This window comes from Megalobrama amblycephala, linkage group LG14, assembly GCF_018812025.1.
Source record: "Megalobrama amblycephala isolate DHTTF-2021 linkage group LG14, ASM1881202v1, whole genome shotgun sequence".
NCBI classification, from domain to species: domain Eukaryota; kingdom Metazoa; phylum Chordata; class Actinopteri; order Cypriniformes; family Xenocyprididae; genus Megalobrama; species Megalobrama amblycephala.
This window is the reverse complement of record NC_063057.1, coordinates 5,335,252-5,357,114: the sequence shown is the minus strand read 5'-3', so window position 1 is coordinate 5,357,114 and position 21,863 is coordinate 5,335,252. Positions and strand designations below refer to the sequence as shown.

The 21,863-nt window shown below is 35.3% G+C and overlaps 1 protein-coding gene across 3 annotated transcripts in view; it reads left to right on the top strand.

The window, feature by feature from the left end:
* The window catches only part of mpped1 (metallophosphoesterase domain containing 1), a 95,167-nt gene that overhangs the window by 16,714 nt on the left and 56,590 nt on the right, over window positions 1-21,863 (top strand). For all 3 annotated transcript variants that reach the window (XM_048157196.1, XM_048157197.1, XM_048157195.1), the window contains one exon: window positions 1,825-2,050. In XM_048157196.1, coding sequence (XP_048013153.1) covers window positions 1,825-2,050 — 226 coding nt within the window. The remainder of the gene's footprint in view (window positions 1-1,824; window positions 2,051-21,863) is intronic.

The following is a 21,863-nucleotide window of genomic DNA, read 5'->3' as shown; positions in this document are numbered from 1 at the left end:
ATTGCTGTTAACTCACACGTTTCGAGCATAAGCATGTGCGAGGGACCGTGTGTGTGTGTGTGTGTGCGCTCTGTCATTTTTTTTTTTTTTTTTTTGTAAGTCCTCAAAACCAGAACCCCCCCTCCGTCCTTCCCGCCCACAATTTAATTGCCGCTTTTCAGGGACGCGCTTGGCTGCGTAATTGTCAAAACACAGGCTGACTGAACTCTCCGTCACACCTCAAACCTTACACTTTCTGACGCATCTCATCTCTTTTATGACACTTTTCAAATAAAGGGAACATTTCCAGATGTTTGGCGTAATTTCGCCTCGGATCCGCAGGGCTGCGGGGAGAGCGATTTGGAGAAAGGAGATTTGTGGGGACAGACTGTCTTTGTGTTTGCCAGGCGTGGACAGGTTCGCTCCCCGATGTGGTGAAAATTTTATAGAACCGTGAAAAAATGGAGATGGAATGAGGAGTAATAATATTTTTATGTTTATTGATGTGAGAATTATGAAGTGCTATATTAATTTGCATTGTTCCAGAGAGGAGCCGAAAATAAGTTCTTTAAGAGTCCTGCATCATCTTCTGGTTTGCTGCTAGTCGAGAAACACAAAGTGCCAATATCGACCAACTTAATACCTCAAGGAGAATGATGTAGCCCACCTTATTGGCAGGCCCACGCGGCATCTGTGCCCACAGAAAGCAGCGCAGATTTTCTCCGTATTTGTCCGCCTGTCATTTACAGTGCTACACATCCCCCTTCCCCTTATGTGTTCATTTATTAAATATTTTGGCTAATTCGATCATGCTTTCAGGTACCAACAACAGTGCAGTCTCTAAGCTCTGCTATGTTGGAAAATTTTCTGCAGATTTCCCCCAAAATTTAGTGAAGAAAATTAAGGTTTTTAAAGAAAACATTCCAGGATTTTTCTCCATATAGTTGACTTCAACAGGGTACAAAGGGTTGAAGGTCCAAATGTCAGTTTTAGTGCAACTTCAAAGGGCTCTACATGATCCCAGACGAGGAATAAGAGTCGTATCTAGCGAAACGATCAGTCATTTTCTAAAAAAAAGAAAAAAAAGAATTATATACTTTTTAACCACGAATGCTCATCTTGCACTGCTCTGCCATTTGCCAGACATTACATAATCACGTTGGAAAGGTCACACGTGATGTAGGTGGAAGGACCGCGGTAGGGCGAAAATCTCATTTTCTCCTCCAACGTCAAAATTGTCCAACATTGTTGTTTTTTACCTTTTTTTGTAAAGGCTGTTTGATTTAGTCTTTGCATGTTCACTTTGTAAACACTTGCTCGGTATTTTCGCCTACGTCATGCGTGATCTTTCCAACGTGATTACGCAATGCGTGGCGCATCACATGATCATTTGTGGTTAAAAAGTTTTTTTTTAGAAAATGGACATTTCGTTTCGCTAGATAAGACCCTTATTCCTCGGCTGGGATCGTGTATATTTCTATGGCATCGCTGTTGAAGAGCAATTAGCTGGTGAAGTGGATTTACTTATTGCAAAGTTAACAAAAGATATCATTAGCACTGTAATGTTTGAAGTGTCAGTAGACAGAGTTTAAAATGAGTGGTTCGTTCATAAATCCGTAAGGTCTTTGCCATGCTGTGGAAATGCAAACCGGAAGACCGAACACAACAAGCATAGTGCTGAAAAGGGGCGAGCCTATATAAGGTCTATAACATGATTCATAAAAGTCCTTATCTAGTAACCGCAGATTACTTGGAAAGTATAATAAAATAAATATCTTTCATCTTTATTCTATCATAACCCTAATGAAGACACTGTATGATGACATCTATTTTCTCGTTCCTCAGGCACTCTGCCCTACGAGATAAAAATCGTTATAGCCGGGAACCACGAGCTGACATTCGATCAGGAGTTTATGGCAGACCTGATAAAGCAGGATTTCTACTACTTTCCTTCAGCCTCCAAACTCAAGCCGGAGAACTATGAGAATGTTCAGTCCCTGCTCACCAACTGCATCTACCTACAGGACTCTGATGTTACCGTCAGGGGCTTCCGCATCTACGGCTCACCGTGGTGAGTGTCTCTCTCTCTTGAGCACGCTTTCTCAAGTCTTTCTGTCACTGTGTTTGTCACCATATGTTGTTGTGTTGTCCCTTCCCCCTCAAGTCTTCCTCATTTTTTGCTCCTTCTTCCCTCATTCTGTCTATCTCTCTTGTTAACACTTCTTTTGCCACCCCTCCATGTCCTGCGATTTACCTCTATGCCAGAGTGTGTGTGAATAACTATGTGTGTTTGTTACTTGCAAGCCCTGAATTCTAAGTTTAAACGCAGATGTATTGTAAATGCATGCCAGGTAATTGTTTTTTAAATTAATTTGGCCTGTACAACAGTGTGTGGGTGTATTTTCTAAACTTGCAGGAGCAAAAATGTCCTTACAAGAATAGTAAAACACAATGAAACCACATGGAGGTGTCGCTAAAATGAAAAACAGATTCATATAGGGGCTAAATGATGTTTTCTTTATCAACCAAGAGTAAAAGTGTTTTAAGGTTTGTCTCTAGTAATTATAATTTGTTTATATTAAAAGCAATAAAAGTGAATAATAAATGTGAATAAATAAGACATATTTTAATAATAATTAAGAAGTATAATAATATTAATAAATCTAAATAATAATTTTATTATTATAGTTTGTTATAATAATAAATCATTTATAATATAAAAATACATTATAATAAAAAATAATGTATTTATTGCAAATCATTTTCTTTTCGATATAGGGTTAGTAATAATAATAATAAAAGCAATTTAATTAATACATTTAAATAATAATTGTTTATTATAGTTTGTTATAATAATAATTAAATAATAATACATAATGTATAATATTTATAATATATAAATATATAATATATAATAAATAATTTATCATATTTATAATATGTAAATATACAAATAAATAAAATATATTATATATTATAATATATTATATATTATTATTTATATATTATTTATATATTAAATTATAATAAATTATTTATTGCAAATAATTGTAGAGATAATTATATTAATAATTATTATTATCATCATCATCATCGTTATTATTATTATTATTATATCTTTTATTTATTTATTCAAGGTTTCTTTTAGTGGTACGTTTAGGGTTTGCTTTGGTCGCAACAATAGAGGACTATGATTTGTTCTCATTTATATAGCTATGTGTGAGAGGTGGAAACAAAGTGTGTGTGTGTGTGTGTGTGCGTGTGTGGCCCATCAAAGGTGTGTTCACTGCTTTTGCAAATATCACAGTAAGCCCCTACATCAAAGTTGATAAATAAGCATTTATATTTTTATATTTATGTGTGTGTGGCTTGTCAAGCTGATGGTGTTTACAACAGTCATGAACTCATGAGCTAGATTAAAACCATCTAGTATTAATCCACTCCGATATGTCGTGACAGAAATCCTCATCTCGTGCCAGTGTGCTTGTGTGTATGTGTGTTGACACCATGCAGACCAAAAAAACATAAGCACTGCTGAGATCTGGTAATATCATTCCACCATAGGGGAGGGCGGACAGAAAGTGCGTCTGTGAGCTTCTCTCTGTCTTTTATCATCATCTCTCTCTGTCAGTCCATCGAGTCCTACATCCATTTTTCTCCTCCTATCACTGTAGAGTTGAAGATGCTCCGCCACACTGGGGCAGAGTGGCAAAACTCTCATCTCCATGGAGATTTTGTTCTGGTGAAGTCGCCCGGATTTATGGGCCGAGTCCTGTGTTGCTGCGGGCGATGGCTGTCTGTGATCTGTGCAGCGCTACATTGCTCAATAGAGTCGTCCATCTCCTTATCAATTCATCTCTACTTTTTCTGCTTCTTCATCTGCTGCTCTGTTCCCAAAGCTGTCTATTTAAAGACATATTAAGTGTCGAGGCTGTACCAAATGGTAGAATATGTATTTGGGCTGCCTTCTACAATACCTTGTTTTGGCCAGATTCTCATCATTGCTTGTATTCTTCACAGAGAAGACAATCCTAGAGAGAATTGCAGATTTGTGGATTAAAATATCCAAATACCACTAGAACAATGTTATATATTTTGTTGACTTGTGTACTTGCGTCGCCTTACATTGACATCATACCCACGTTACCCTCGATTTCCATTTTTATTTTGTATAAACACCAAAGGCGCTTTAATATATTATGTGTTTTATTAGACAGGTGAGCATCTGTTTGGATACATTCATCGACAGAAAACTAATCATGTTATATAGCTCAACACAGTAAGTCTTGTTGTTTAATTCTTGATTTCTTGATTTACTGCCATGTTTTACCATGCCTATATCAGTCTAGCTTACTGCAGTGTGCAACGTGTCATATAGCAGCCGCCGAGCGAACGCTCAGAGTAGCATTATAGCAACTTTCAACACACAAATGCATCTAATATGATAAAACAGCGCTGCGGCATAATAAAAGTTCCGCTGCTCTCGAGCCGTGTCGCGCCTTTGTTTTGAATAAGTGACCTTTAATGGTGAAAACTACATATTGTGCCTTGGAGAAGATTATAGGGCAGCTGATATTTATGTAGGCAAAAGATAGAAGGCTATAGGTTTTGGAAAACAGCTCATGTTGTCCATCAACTACTCCACAGCAGCATCAGATCACTTCTTGTTCATCTCTTCATCTCTCTCTTCTCTTCTGGCTCAAGTTCTTTTTTGGCGTTAAGTTTACCTGCACTGTCAGATAAAATGTGCACAATTTGGACCTTTAGGGGTACAAAAGCTTGTCACTGGGACAGTAGCCTCAAAGGTACACCTTTTGTACTAATATACACCCTTTAAGTGTAGATATGGTGCAGAAGGGTACCTTTTAAGGGTACTGCTGTAGTTTCAATCTTTTGACATATTCTTGTGTTCAAAAACAACTGCAGCACAACAGAATGAAACAAAATGCAGAGATCTTCAGCCAAAGCATTGTACCTGCTGTTTTTTTTTTTTTATCTAAGTGTATTTAAAAAAAACAAAACAAAAAAACTTTATGAATAACATAAAAAACTGCAAATAGATTATCTTGCTTTACATTTGTATCAAGAACTACGTTCTTGAACGTGTTTCTTATTTCTTCTAAAGGCTTTTCACACTTGATATATTTAACCCTGGTCATTCTAAACCCTGGATAAATGGAATCCTGGGTTATCTTGCTTCACTTTTCACACTGCTCATAACTTACCTGGGGTTAAAAAATTAATCCTGGGTATTCATAAGCTGCTGTTTTACACTAAGCCCTGGGTTAATATTCTTACTTGCATATTTGCTGTTTCAGTGTCATTGATTGGACAAACTAGGCATGCAACCTGTGTGTATATCTATCTATCTATCTATCTATCTATCTATCTATCTATATATATATATATATATATATATATATATATATATATATATATATATATATATATATATATATATATATATATATATATATACAGTACGGTCCAAAAGTTTGGAACCACTAAGATTTTTAATGTTTTTAAAAGAAGTTTCGTCTGCTCACCAAGGCTACATTTATTTAATTAAAAATACAGTAAAAAACAGTAATATTGTGAAATATTATTACAATTTAAAATAACTGTGTACTATTTAAATATATTTGACAAAGTAATTTATTCCTGTGATGCAAAGCTGAATTTTCAGCATCGTTACTCCAGTCTTCAGTGTCACATGATCCTTCAGAAATCATTCTAATATGCTGATCTGCTGCTCAATAAACATTTATGATTATTTTCAATGTTGAAAACAGTTGTGTACTTTTTTTTTTTCAGGATTCCTTGATGAATGGAAAGTTCAAAAGAACAGCATTTATCTGAAATACAAAGCTTCTGTAGCATTATACACTACCGTTCAAAAGTTTGGGGTCAGTAAGAATTTTTATTTTTATTTTTTTGAAAAGAAATTAAAGAAATGAATACTTTTATTCAGCAAGGATGCATTAAATCAATCAAAAGTGGCAGTAAAGACATTTATAATGTTACAAAAGATTAGATTTCAGATAAACACTGTTCTTTTGAACTTTCTATTCATCAAATAATCCTGAAAAAAAAATATTGTACACAAATATTTTGTACAATTGTACACATTAAATGTTTCTTGAGCAGCAGATCAGCATATTAGAATGATTTCTGAAGGATCATGTGACACTGAAGACTGGAGTAATGATGCTGAAAATTCAGCTTTGCATCACAGGAATAAATTACTTTGTCAAATATATTTAAATAGAAAACAGTTATTTTAAATTGTAATAATATTTCACAATATTACAGTTTTTTACTGTATTTTTAATTAAATAAATGTAGCCTTGGTGAGCAGACGAAACTTCTTTTAAAAACAGTAAAAATCTTAGTGGTTCCAAACTTTTGGACTGTACTGTGTATATATATATAGCTTTGTGCATTCTCATATTATATATTGCCAACTGCTGTCAAATATTTCCTGAATGGACTTTTCAGACTATAAATGTAAGAACAAAATGGTCTCTTCTTCACTGTAATTGTTGCATTTTCTGTCACCATTTGACATTTTCCCCCCTCAAACGCTGACATGTTTCCATGACTGTCCAAAACATGTGAATAATTTGAATCTAAATACGAGGCGATTGGTTAATATTCTAACACAGCATGTACACACTGTACATGTTTAGCACCGTAATGTGGGGTTAACACTGCAAAAGTGGTGCCAACCCCAGGGTTAAAAGTGGGTTTAGAATGATGATAACCTGGGGTTAAGCACAGTGTGAAAATCCCTCTAGGGTACAAGTTACCCAGGTCAGCCCCTGGACCCCTTAAAAAACATGAAATGTATTTTTTCAAAGTTAATAATTTTAAACTAGACACTATCTTGGATAATACAGCACTTATTTGTCAAAATGTTAAAAAACAGCATGAGTCTTGATGCAATGTCCAAAGACATCCATTTGCATGTGTATGGCTGTAACAACAGTGCCTTTAAAGGGATAGTTCACCCAAAAATGAAAATCTGTCATCATTTACTCACCCTCAAGTTGTTCCAAACCTGTAATTTCTTTCTTCTGTTGAACACAAAAGAAGACATTTTGAAGAATACAGTTGACGGTAGCCATTGACTTCCATAGTATGGAGAGAAAAAAAATACTCAAAGGCTACCATCAACTGTATTCTTCAAAATTGAAAAAAAAACTCATACAGGTTTAAAACAACTTGAGGGTTAGTAAATGATGACAGAATTTTCATTTTTGGGTGAACTATGCCTTTAACCCATCTGAGAGGATTGTACCAATGCTAAATTAAGTACCTAAAGTCTACTAAAATTCCTCAATAGAAATGATAATAAATAAGAAAACGTCAGAGGCTAGTCAACCTCTATAATTGACTAGTAGTCGGTTGTTGGACACATCCCTATTCGTAATCTGCGTACTTTCACGCACACGCTCACTCTCCTCTACCAGGCTAAATGAGATCTTGGCACGCGCCATTCTTTCCTAAACCCTGACTATTTGTCATACGGTGATTCTGGAATGAAAAGAACTGCATGGGGGAAACATGTGGCGTGTTTTTCTGTTCTGCTGACGCTAATGCAAGTTTACAAGTCATTTGTCATCTGCAGATCTGCAAATGCAGAAACGCGTGGTGCATTTGTGCCTATTTGTGTGCGCGTGTGTGAGCCGGTGTGGGTGGATGAAGTATTAAGGATGGCTGTCCCTTTCAGAAGAGCATGAAGCACAATGTGTAGGACCCACAGCGCATATCGCTCTGAGCTAAACACACTCGCATACACACGGCTTAAACTTTCCCACGTATACTGTGCATGTGCTCATATGGACAGTTACTCACAGACGCGGTGACAAGTCACGACGATGCTTGGTGAACACAAACACATCCTGTGTGCCCTGCGGGGGGTTACCGTCAGTGGAAAGCTGCTAGCTGAATGTTTATGCGCCGGCAGTAAAAGAGCAGGTAGAAGGTAATTGAGAAAAGTGCATTTAAACTCAGGAGATTTAAAAGGTTTTGGCTTTGTCATTGTATGCCTTTGTGTTTTTATTTATTATATTTTATTAAAACTACGCATTGATAGTGCAGTGACGACATAAAAATATACAAAGGTGTGGAACAGGATCAGCAAATGACACAAGCTGGACTAAAACTTCCATCTCCTACAAGACCACAACAGCTAAACATATCAGAGCATTGGCCATGGCTGTGACAGAATTTGTTGCTTTGCTGTCAGTCTTTCTGCATAGGCTAGATCATTAAATGCAAGGGAGATTAAGTGTAAAACATTTTTGTCAATCATTTTCTCTGTCTTGTTCTCCTGCTCTGAGGGGCAGCAGGGGGCTTCTTACGCCGTTATCAAGCACAGCAGGGCGTCCATAAGCAAAAACAGATCACCGTCAATGTTCTTGAACACCTGGCTGCCAACATATATATGCGTATGTTTGCATGACGGCATGTGCCCGGTGCTGTGCTAGCATTTATAGAGTAACTTGGAGCAATGCTAAATTACAAAGTCAAGACAAGAGAGAACTGGTCATTAATAGGTATTTGATTCACTGGATTATACAAAAATAGTGTAATATAGAATATGGATTACGTGGTATATAAACTACATAAAAGTTTTTTTTATTTTATATTTTATTACATTTAGGGCTGACCCTGAATAGTCGACGATTCAATGCTTCGATAGGACGAGCCTGATTCGACGATGAATCTCAGTCAAATCTTCGCAGAGGTGTTATGAAACGAGATATGGGTGCGCTCAATATCTGATTTTACATAGATGTACCGGTTCTCTCTCATTAGGTTAATATACAGCCTATTATGTTAATCCTGTAAATAAAAATGTGAAAAGAAAGAAGCTTTTAATAAATATTTTTAATGTGAGTGAATAAATCCAGCCACCCCTGTGACAGATTTAAGTTTCACTTGATGAACCATGATTTGTGACCGATAGAGGAGCATCTCGGCGGCAGGGATTAAATCTTTAACAATGTCTGGGATAAGAAAATCTAAAGTGTAGAATTGGATGCACTTTGAAATGGTAAAAGATTATCCAAAAAACGTATGATGCAAGTTGTGCCAACAGCTCATGTCCTACCGCTCAACAACGTCAAACATTGCAGCGCGCTTCTGCCGGCCAACGTTAATGAGCTGACTATAGGGCGCTATTTGAAAAAACTCGAACGGACAAACTCAAACTATACTTTCGTTATTTAAATAATTTCTTTAATTTTAATTTATTGATCACTCTGGGTTATCTAATTTAACTATTTATGGCTTGTGTTTTGAATATAGGCTATGTTCCCCTGCACTTCAGGCATTTTGCAGTTTTGACTTGATTATGACTATTTCATTTTTTTAATTAGGCTATTTTTATGTATTAGAACGGTATATTCTGTTCTAATTCAATTCTGTAAATTAATGTTTGATTAAACAATTATTACATTTTTTTATTAATTTAATTTTAATTTTTGTTTGGTGCATCGATGTTGCGCTGTGGAATAGTTAAAGCTTGCTTACACAGGCAATTTAGCTGATTTAATTTGATTTGGCGACATATGAAATGCATATCTATCTGCAGTGTGGCCATTCTGCAGTTTTATATATATATATATATATATATATTAGGGCTGGGCGATATATCGCATGCGATTCTCACGCGCATTTCTTCAGTAAAGCCGGTTCCCTGATTACCGCTAAATCGCCATCACCTGCTTTCAAATAAAGCGCCTTTTAATAGACAGAGCCGTAGTTCACGGACAAGCCACGCAAAATCGGGTTCATTATCGAAGTCGATTCATCTTCGATACTGAACGCGATTTTGCGTGGCTTGTCCGTGAACTACGGCTCTGTCTATTAAAATATATATAAAATATATATATATATATTTTAAAGGTGCCCTAGATTCAAAAATTTAATTTACCTCGGCATAGTTAAATAACAAGAGTTCAGTACATGGAAATGACATACAGTGCATCTCAAACTCCATTGTTTCCTCCTTCTTATATAAATCTCATTTGTTTAAAAGACCTCCGAAGAACAGGTGAATCTCAACATAACACTGACTGTTACGTAACAGTCGGGATCATTAATATGTATGACCCCAATATTTGCATATATGCCAGCCCATGTTCCCAACATTATGAAAGGCATTAGACAAGGGCAGAACGTCTGGATCTGCACAGCTGAATCAACAAACTAGGTAAGCAAGCAAGAACAATAGCAAAAAATGGCAGATGGAGCAATAATAACTGACATGATCCATGATATCATGATATTTTTAGTGATATTTGTAAATTGTCTTTCTAAATGTTTCGTTAGCATGTTGCTAATGTACTATTAAATGTGGTTAAAGTTACCATCGTTTCTTACTGTATTCACAGAGACAAGAGCCGTCGCTATTTTCATTTTTAAACACTTGCAGTCTGTATAATTCATAAACACAACTTCATTCTTTATAAATCTCTCCAACAGTGTAGCATTAGCTGTTAGCCACGAAGCACAGCCTCAAACTCATTCAGAATCAATGTAAACATCAAAATAAACACTGTACTTACGCGATTAGACATGCTGCATGACGAACACTTTGTAAAGATCCATTTTGAGGGTTATATTAGCTGTTTGAACTTTTTTTTATGTTGTTTAAGGCAAGCGCGAGCTCTTGGGGCGTGGAGCACGAGAATTAAAGGGCCACACACCCTGAATCGGCTCATTTCTAATTATGCCCCAAAATAGGGAGTTAAAAAAACGTATAAAAAAAAATCTATGGGGTATTTTGAGCTGAAACTTCACAGACACATTCAGGGGACACCTTAGACTTATATTACATATTTAAAAAAAAAAAAGTTCTAGGGAACCTTTAAGGTTTATTGATCCAAAATGTTTTTATTAATTTTCTTCTTAATCTTTGAGTGGTGTTCTATACATCGTGGCTGTGAATGTTTATCCACATTGCCTTTCATTTGTTTAAAACATAAAAATCATTGTCAGTGTCGTCTATCACTTGACAGGCAGTTTGGTCGCTTTATTAGAAAGTTGTTTCTCTGTGCTGTGTGTGAAAGAAAATAAAAGTTGTCTTAAGCCGCGGGTATAGGCCTTACTTCATTTTTCATGTCCTGCTCCATCTCGTGCACAGTTCAGCATGCGAAACTTTCAAAGTCCGTGCGCACTATCTAGTGGACTGCTGTTTTTCAAGCAACCACCAACCTATCAGTCGAATATAGGTAATCTGATTCGACTATGTAAATCCGTAGTCGGGGACACCCCTAATTGCATTTAAAAATTATTTATGAATTTCTATCAATTTCAGAATACCATTTATCTTAACATGATATAAAATGACTCATTCTGTGATTTTATTTATTTATTTTAGTTTATTTTAGTTGCTTAGTCATACTGTTCACCTCATATGTACTATATATGGGATTTAAGAAGTGTTAAGCATTTCTTTTTATTGTTGTTTAAGATCAGTAACAGCCATCAAAAAGTTTGTCCTGAGAATGATGCAAAGGGGGAGGAGCAGGAAAAGAGAACGAAAAGGAGCAAGCAGATTTTTCCCCCTGTAAAACTGAAATGAAAATAGAAGAAATGTTCACTATCCAGTGACTCCACGAGGAATAATTATTGCCAGAGATGCAAAAGACTCCGTAATTAGATTTTTTAATTATTGAGGATTTGCTTCTCCTCTGTAGTGGCCCAATTAAAGAAGCTCATCAAAACAAAAAAAAAAAAAGAAAGAAAGTAAAGTGAAAGACAGAGAGGATGTGCGTTTTCCCTTCTCTTCTGGTGTACCTGCCTCCCCTGTGTTTGATGACTCCTCTTCACTGATGAAGGGGACACGGCACAAGCCGCTAATGAACGGCCCTTCATTTGGACGAAGTGAACGATTAAAAAGGAGGAGAGGAGGAACTGAGCCTAATGATCGAGAGGACGTTGTGGTGGTGGATATATAATATATATATATAAAAAACAGTGCGTTTAACTGCTTGACCTTGTCGGCACGTCTGTGTGAATTAATTAAAGTGGCGGCTGATGTGGAGAGTGATTTGAGAAGAGAGGAGAGATTAGTACAGTATCAGTCGTGTCTCCCTACGGGGAAAAGAGCTCACCGCTTCGGCTATGTAGGGCTGGCCACAGGAGGACCTCCTCAATTAACATCTGAGATGCCTGAGGGAGAGGGGGGTGTCTGAACGGCCTAGTCCTGTCATGTAGACCCCTCACGCACACTCACACGCTTGAGTTAGCCACTATAAACACAGAGAAGTTGTTCGACCTTGTCTGTTTCCATCTGTTTTGGATGTATTTTTTTCTTAAAGGCCTTTTCACATGGCTCATGTCTTGTGCTTTCACTTCCAGGCTTGGGCATTGTGAGCTTTTATGAGGCTGCCAGGTAGCAAGAAAGCGGGAAGTGTGCACAGTACTAGTAATAGTGAAAGAATAGGAAAAATGTCAAATAGATTTCAGCTTTGGACAGAAAAAGAGCAGAATTGGAAACTTATGGGTACTGGTCGGTATGGAAGCTTGTTTCCGCCATGAAATAAAAAATAAAAAAGGTAATTGAGACTTTATATCTCACAATTCTTTTTTTCACACTTGCAAGGTATAAAGTCAGAATTGAGTTAAAAAGTCAGAATTGTGAGAAAAAAGTCAGAATTGCGAGGAAAAAAAGTCAGAAATGAGTGATATAAAGTCAGAATTACGAGTTATAAAGTCAGATTTGCAAGATATAAAGTCAAAATTACGAGAAAAAAGTCAGAATTGCAAGATATAAAGTCAGAATTGCAAGTTATAAAGTCAGAATTGCGAGAAAAAAGTCAGAATTGCGAGAAAAAAGTCAGAATTGTGAGATATAAAGTCAAAATTGCAAGAAAAAAGTCAGAATTACGAGAAAAAAGTCAGAATTGCAAGATATAAAGTCAAAATTGCGAGAAAAAAGTCAGAATTACGAGAAAAAAGTCAGAATTGCAAGTTATAAAGTCAAAATTGCGCGAAAAAAGTCAGAATTACGAGAAAAAAGTCAGAATTGCAAGTTATAAAGTCAAAATTGCGAGAAAAAAGTCAGAATTACAAGAAAAAAGTCAGAATTACGAGATATAAAGTCAAAATTGCAAGTTATAAAGTCAAAATTGCAAGAAAAAAAGTCAGAATTGTGAGGAAAAAAGTCAGAATTGTGAGATATAAAGTCAAAATTGCGAGAAAAAAGTCAGAATTGCGTAATATAAAGTCAGAATTGCGTGATATAAAGTCAGAATTGCAAGTTATAAAGTCAAAATTGCGAGAAAAAAGTCAGAATTGCGTGATATAAAGTCAGAATTGCGAGGAAAAAAGTCCGAATTGTGACTATAACACGTGATTCTGACTTTATAACTTGCAATTCTGGCTTTATAACTCGCAATTGTGAGTTTATATCTTGCAATTGCGAGGAAAAAAAGTCAGAATTGTGAAATAAAAAGTCTTAATTACCTTTTTGTATTTTGTTATTTAGTGGCAGAAACAAGCTTCCATATGTCGGAGTCAGAAATTAACATTATTACATTTTTTGGTAACACTTTACAATAAGGTCTCATTTGTTAACGTTAGTAAATGTATTAACTAAAATTAACTAACAATGAGCAATACATTTGTTACAGTATTCATTAATCTTATCTTTGTTAATGTTAGTTAATAAAAATACAGTCGTTCATTGTTAGTTCATGTTAGTTCACAGTGCATGAACTAATATTAACAAATAAATGTTGAAATTAACACTAAGATTAATAAATGCTGTAGAAGTATTGTTCATTCTTAGTTCATGATAACTAAATTAGTTAACTAATGAAACTAATGTAAAGTGTTACCCTTTTTGTGTGTGTGGAATTTTTTTTTTTTTTTTGGGAAACCATTTATTCCATCCATTTATTCCCTTTTTTCATTATTCAAAAAATGAATTTGTTTATTAAAATGGTCTCAAACATAATGGTGCTGGCCAGTGTCAGAAATGTATTAATTAATTAATTTATCATTTATGAGCAAAATTTGCCCTGGAAGTGACACAGAACACCCACTTTGTCTATTTATATCTTTTAGCAAATAATTCATATGAATTAATAAATTGAAAAGGTCACTACAGTGTCAACCCATAACTAGGTGGCCCTAGAATAAAATATCGTATTATATTAAGGCTATAACAATTTATAAAATGATAATATATTATATTATGTATATAGATCAAAGTTAAAAATAATTACATTTTTTCCACATTTTAAATATCCAGGGCAGTTTGTGGCACTGTGTCTCAAAACCTTTTGATTACCAGCAAATTAAATGCTTAATCATTGACAGTGCTTTGAAACGTCAACGATAAACTTTTTTCCAAAACATTAAAAAATCACATTGCTCCAGTATGTAAGCTGTAGCTTAATGCTCCATAGAGTTGGGGAACACTGTCACAAATAAAGGGCCTTCAAGGTGCGGACCAGATATTCCAACACGCCAGTCTTTTCAGCCCGTTTATCTATGTGTCAGTCATTCTGTCTGGGAAAGCGGTAGAAAAGAAAGCTTTTTTTTATTAAAAGCAACTGAACATGGGGCTTCATGTCTTGGCTGGATGTTACCTGTAAATTGGTCTCCAAGGCGAAAACTCCTCGCTCACACCGCGTTTGTGTCTTCGCACATATGTGAGCGTGCATGGCTCTGGGGAATTTCTTTACATTCTCATAAACGCTGAATTTGTTTACCTGCGAAACAGTCGAGATAATACAGTTTATCTCTGTCCTTCTCCGTAACGTCACCCGCTTTATCAGTCGCAGTCTGCATCCGACTGTGACGTAAATTGAAAAAAATGATTCGGAGAATAAATTATACACCGTATTAAGGGAAAGACGGACCGTACAATGGTTCATACCCATCCTGTATTCATCTTGTCCTCCCTTTCTTGTGTCTTTTTCCGGCTGCTGCCTCTTCAGTGCTGGCTGTGGCGTGTGGTCGGGCGTCAGAATTAGCTGCCCCACAGCGATGGCTAATCAACACACTTTCACACTTCCTGAGGAGGAGGATATGTAACCCTCTCCCTCCCTTTTTCCTCTTTTTCTCTTCATCCCTCGCCACTCCTTTCTTTTCCGCGCTCCTCTTTTCTTCTCCGTCTCCCTCCTCCCGGAGAACTTGGAAATAATTTGAGTCTCCTGGGTTTTTACACATTCTAATTTCCAACTAAATGGGACATCTGTTTGAGAAAAGGAAGATTTGCCACGGTTGCTAAGGCAACTATCACTCTGTGGGAAAGAGAGGGAAGAGGGAGGAAAAAAAAAAATGTCCAGCAGTTTCACAGGCGGAATTAGACGCTGATTTTTAGAAACACCGCCACAATCCCAGACAACCACTTCTGCGCTTCCTCAGTTTCTGTATTTTAACTCCCTCTCCTGCTCATTACACCCCTTTTGCTCTCTGTTCTGAACTGGCTATTTATTTCCTTCGCACAGCTGTGGAGGAATGAATTGTTGGTACCATGTGGCAAAACTTTGGCGAGTATTTCTGCCACCAATTAGAGATGGAGAAATTTGATTCCCTTACACAGATGCACATTCACACAAATATCATCATCTGGGGTACCTACAAAACATTAAAAAATGTAAAACATTTTTATGAATCCAGTTTTTAAAAAATGCGTCACAGCTGTATTAACACAATTTTTAAGTTTAGGGACAGGTTTGGTGGTATGGGTACACTGTAAAAAAATATTTTCATGATGTATCACAACATACCACAATAATTAATGTGGTTCAGATAATGGAATATTTTGTTGAAAATGGACAAACCCAGCGATTGGGTTAAATGTTTGCCCAACGTGCTGGGTAGTTTTATTTAATTCAACTATTGTTTAAAAATTACTGCGTTGCTTGCTTAAAAGTAACCCAAAATATGTTGTAAATTAACATTTAATAATAATTTTAGCATTCCTAAGGTCTCTTTTGAAAGGTATGTGTACCACGAGTGAATAATAATTAAACAATAAACATTTATTAAATGGCTCATTAATAAATGTTCACCTTTTTATTATTATTGTTGCCTCTAGTAATTGTGTCTGATTTTTTTGGGTTCATTTTAAGCCAGCCATATAGTAATTTTTAAACAATAGTTGAGTTAAATAAAACTGCCCAGCAATTTGGGCAAACATTTAACCCATCTGCTGGGTTTGTACATTTTCAACCCAACTTGGGTTGTTTTTAACCCAGCATTTATTAGAGTGTAAGTCCAATGTAAATAACATGTATGTACACAATAAGAGCATTGTATCAAATTATTAATTTAAATCTACATAGTAGTTAAAGATGCCTAATATAAACTAGGACCATTTTTTAATAAATAACATTTAAAAAAAAAAACATTGCATTGGCATTAAAACAATATTTAAAAGGCTCCTCATGGAGCTAAAATCTCATAGAGAGTTTCAGATGGGCAAGTTGAGGCAGAAAATCAAGCTGAAACTGTATCTGTGTGTAAACGCTAAGCTGAGCCGAAAGACCGTGCTGGTATAAGCCAACACAAAACGCATTAACACAGCAGGAGTAAGTTTCTATGACCTGACCGGTTCACCTTGCATGTGTGTGTGTGCATGTGTGTTCATTACCAAGAAGGCAATAGCTTTGCATCGCTCCAAGTCTCTCCATATGACAGTCTCATCTCACACACACACACACGGTCACTGACACACATTCACACTCATTTACATAGACACACACACACACACTGATGCTGCTGTCCTGCACCTGCTCCTCACAGTTCAGACTAGAGGGGCCTGGCGACGGCTCATCTCTCTCACTCAAACACACACACACTCAATATTTTCCCTCATTCATTCTTTTTTAAACTCTCTCCATATCTCTCCTCTCAATACGTCCTCCTCCACCTTTCCAACACCATATACAAACTGCTAACACACAACCTAACGTATTGCCAACGCAATTATAACGTATGACAGAGTGTTTGAGGGCTTCCAGAGGGAGCTCATTAGCGCTGCATGCGCGTGTCTGTTTGAGTCGCACATATCTCTCAGCGCTCCTAAAATCCTCCCGGAAGAAGGACGGGAGAGAAAGCCAAGGGACCCGACGGAAGAAACAGAAGTAATCGTTCAGTGTGAAGTATCTCCAGACGCTGTGTGCTTTGTAGTTTAAAGGGCTATTGCGCAAACATTCAGATTCGCTCTGGGATACTGTACAGTATGTCTTTAGTTTTATCAAAAGATTCAGCAAAGATGTTTGCAGTGCTTTAAAAAAGGTTATTGGGATTAAAATATTTTAAAGGAATATACCAGGTTATTTTCAACCTAATGTCAATTCATCTGTTACATGTTATAGATTTCCTCTGTTTCTTACCATAATTCCTCAGTGTTTAGAATAAACAAAACCCAATTATTAATTGAAACCCTCTTATAATTAAAGCAAGGGTCTGACAATGGAACAACACTCATACAGTAATTGTACATGTAGAGTTATAAAATTATAAATCAGTAGTTTTCACCCAGGGGCCCACTAAAGGGCCTTAGCAAACTTCTAGGGGAAGTCTTCAAATTATTTATAATTATACAACAGTTCTTTCTGGTTCTCGAATCTAATTGGCTGAAAGCCGTGTGATATTCTAGTGATAACAGCACTACCTTTTCACCATTTGTATCACTCAAATACACAAATACAAATAATTTTTACAAATACACTTGTTGTACCATGAACTATAGTTTTAAAAGTTTTTTTAGGTGAGAATGTACTTGTTTAGACCTGAAATATGTGACTCATAGTGCCTATTTTACAATTTGTTGAGACGTTTTCGGAGATGCATGATCCAGGCCGTCAGCGGCCATTCAGTGCTCGAGTACCCGCCGAGAACAGTGTGATATTGCTCATTTATTTTAAGTATTACATTTAATTATATTACCAATATTACCTTAATTAAAATGTTAAAACACAAAAATACAGATGTACAACATTACACTGGAATCGTATTTTGGAGTTTTTTTTTATCATCACAATAGAAGTACCAGAGGTACATATCAGCTCAAATATTGTCTTGGACAGTAGAGGTGCCTTTGTGTCAAAAAGATTGAGAAGCACTGTCCTAAAGGGTTTTATTTTGCTGTAATGATTGTCTGAATAACACATTACACCTGTAATGTTGCTGTTTGAGCATAAACAACATCTGCAAACTTACGACGCTCAAAGTTCAATGCAAAGGGAGATATTTTTTGTTTTACAGAACTCACTTTTTAAGGACTCCAACAAACTGCTGGTAGGGACTACAACGACCTTCTTCCCGGGTTGTTGACATCATAAACTCCAAAAATGTACATAAACCCTGCCCCCGAGAACACGCAACAAAGGGGGTGTGGCCATGTTGGGCTGCTTTAGAGAAGAGGAAGAGTTGTTGTAGAAGAGTGTTGTTACCATGCTGTCATTTTACACTGGACTGCTTCACAAACGAGGGTCAATTCAACAAAAGATTAACATGACGGCACATGCTAGGCGATGAGTTGAATCAACTCCACAACAACTACATAAATTTATCCACTAACCATTCAGAAACGTCCAGATGCATTCTAAAAGTTGTAACTTCTTCCTGAGTCTCTCCATCAGTGTCGACTCCGGTTTGAACAATGTAATGCTGAACACCGTTACTGACAATCCTCATTTTGGCTGTGTGAGATTCTCCAGCTTTGTTGTTGTTAAAGCGTGAGCTGTTAAAGCTCCGCCCTCTTCTGGAAAGTGGGCCAGTAGCAGCAGCTTATTTGCATTTAAAGGGACACACAGAAAATCGGCATGCAAATTTGACAAGCTATAATAAATGATCTGTGGGGTATTTTGAGCTGAAACTTCACAGACACATTCTGGGGACACCAGAGACTTATATTACATCTTGTGAAAAGGGGCATAATAGGTCCTCTTTAAATAAAGATTAGCTAAAAATTCCAGTATTTGTGCATGTTCTGAAGCAGGTATTTCAGACTATTTTCTATGTCCACAATGTTCAGAACAAAAATGCAAAAAATGTAGGGTGCTTAAGCTTTCAAAACCAAGATAGTGTGAGCCTTTGTTTTTGTGTTTATAATTGCAAGAACTCTATGAAGACTGCTTTTCTTTCACTCGCTTCATTTTGTCATTTCTTCTAGTCTTTTTTTGTCTCTCATTCCTATTCTACTCTTCTTTGTGAAGGGCCATGGGGATTCTTTTGGAAAGTTTAAGTTTACTTGTCTTGTATAGTATAAATTAAAAGTTTAATTGGGTATTTCTTGCAATTGAGCATCGTCGTGTTTTATGTGGACACACATACACCTACACACCATTGCAAGATGAGAGCTTCTCTGCAGATGTTGTCCATTGAGGATTTTTTTTTTCTTTCAGTAAGCATTTATTAAGCCTGATTTTTCAAAAGGAATGCCGAATGTAGCTTTGCAGACGCAGAGGTCTTTATTCATGCAACCACGGACGTTTAAAAACAGCTTTTAAGAAAGCATGGATGGACTTTAAAGCAAAAGTTTACCAAAATATGACAATTCTGTCATCATTTACTCATTCAAAACCTGTATGACTTTCTTTCTTCCGGGGGACACAAAGGGATTTTGCTTGTATTCAAATTTGGCATGTACATGTTATGCGACAAATCTGAATATGCTAGTGTGCTAATGAGATTCTCCTTTTATATTCGACATTCTGTAAGAAAGTCATACAGGTCTGGAACGACGTGATGGTGAGTAAATGATGGAAGAATTTTCATTTTTGCACAATCCATTCCTTTAAAGCACTGCATCGGCTATCAAACACTTCTGTGCGTGTCCCTGCTCTTGGCTCGTTATGTTAATCAGTGCTGTGAATGTTCCTGTTGATGAGTGTGAGTCCACACAGCTGTTCTGAAGTCTGCTGTGTGCCCAGGCCAGTGCGAGTGTACTGTATGTGTGTGTGTGTAAGTTTGAGAGAGGTGTCGAGCTGTGTGGGCAGATGTCTCATTGCACAGATGGGTTTGTTAATGCTGGTCTCGGACTGTCCGGATCAGATGCAATGGACCAGAAACATTCACCCAGGGTCCAAATTCATTATCCACCCCTCAATTTATACTTAAGACTATTGTTAGTGCTTAATTGTTGGTGGAAACTGTGACCTAGTGGTTAACACACATTGGTGCTCATTCGATTGTTGTCAGCTTGAAATTTTATTTATTTTATTTTGTTTTATTATTTTATTTTATTTTATTTTATTTTATTTTATTTTATTTTATTTTATTTTATTTTATTTTATTTTATTTTATTTTATTTTATTTTATTTTTTTATTTTATTTTATTTTATTTTATTTTATTTTATTTTATTTTATTTTATTTTATTTTATTTTATTTTATTTTATTTTATTTTATTTTATTTTATTTTATTTTATTTTATTTTATTTTATTTTATTTTATTTTATTTTATTTTATTTTATTTTATTTTATTTTATTTTATTTTATTTTATTTTATTTTATTTTATTTTATTTTATTTTATTTTATTTTATTTTATTTTATTTTATTTTATTTTATTTTATTTTATTTTATTTTATTTTATTTTATTTTATTTTATTTATTTTATTTTATTTTATTTTATTTTATTTTATTTTATTTTATTTTATTTTATTTTATTTTATTTTATTTTATTTTATTTTATTTTATTTTATTTTATTTTATTTTTTTTATTTTATTTTATTTTATTTTATTTTATTTTATTTTATTTTATTTTATTTTATTTTATTTTATTTTATTTTATTTTATTTTATTTTATTTTATTTTATTTTATTTTATTTTATTTTATTTTATTTTATTTTATTTTATTTTATTTTATTTTATTTTATTTTATTTTATTTTATTTTATTTTATTTTATTTTATTTTATTTTATTTTATTTTATTTTATTTTATTTTATTTTATTTTATTTTATTTTATTTTATTTTATTTTATTTTATTTTATTTTATTTCCACAATATCAGGTACTGAGTCCAAACTTGCTTCACTGTGTGTGTGTTAGTGAATGTGTGTATATGTCATCCTGGCCAGTAGTCTTGGTTTCACTTTTACATGCTGAGTGTTGCATAAGTCATGCTGGGGACCAAATGTCCCATATTTACCACATTTTAACCCAGAGTCAGACAGAGACCAAGTGGGGGAATCAGGCAAACGGTGAAGTTGCGTGCAGCTATGTCTGACAGAAACATAAACAGATACTCACTCGTATATCAGCTCAAGCCTGGTCTAATCCCTTTATTGTCAGAGACTGATATACTCTGCCTTCCAGGGTTTCTCTCTCTCTCTTTCTATCTATCGTTCTGTGGAGTGTGTGTCTCTCCTGCTGTGCTGCTCGGACTGGAGCCCCGTGTGAATGGACCGCTTGCTTCTCTCAGATTAAACATCAAAGTCCAGCCGGCCCTGCAGTTCAGAACAAAACAACACAGCACATTGTGCTAAATATACAACATGGCCTGAAAAATGCAGTTACACTGTGCTAAATATGCAACACTGCCTGAATTACAATTACACAACACAGCACACTGCACTAAATATACAACACTTGCTCAAAACTTAGGGATGGGTCACGATGATCAACTAGTAGTTTAGTTGGTATTTGATTAGGGAGGTCAACTAATTTCAGATTTCTTTATATAGTTTTTTTTAGCTTGATATGTCATATCCTTTAGCTTTTCAGTAAAAACCTCTTGTTAAAGTTGAACTTTTAAATTCAGCATGAAATGGAAAATTCAGAGATTATTTTGTTACTGATTCGTGGGTGTTATTTTATTTTATTTATTTATTTTAACAACCAATGAATAAAATCAAGTCCCAACCTACATTGTTTTTCATGTGTGTGTGTGAGAGAGAATTTATA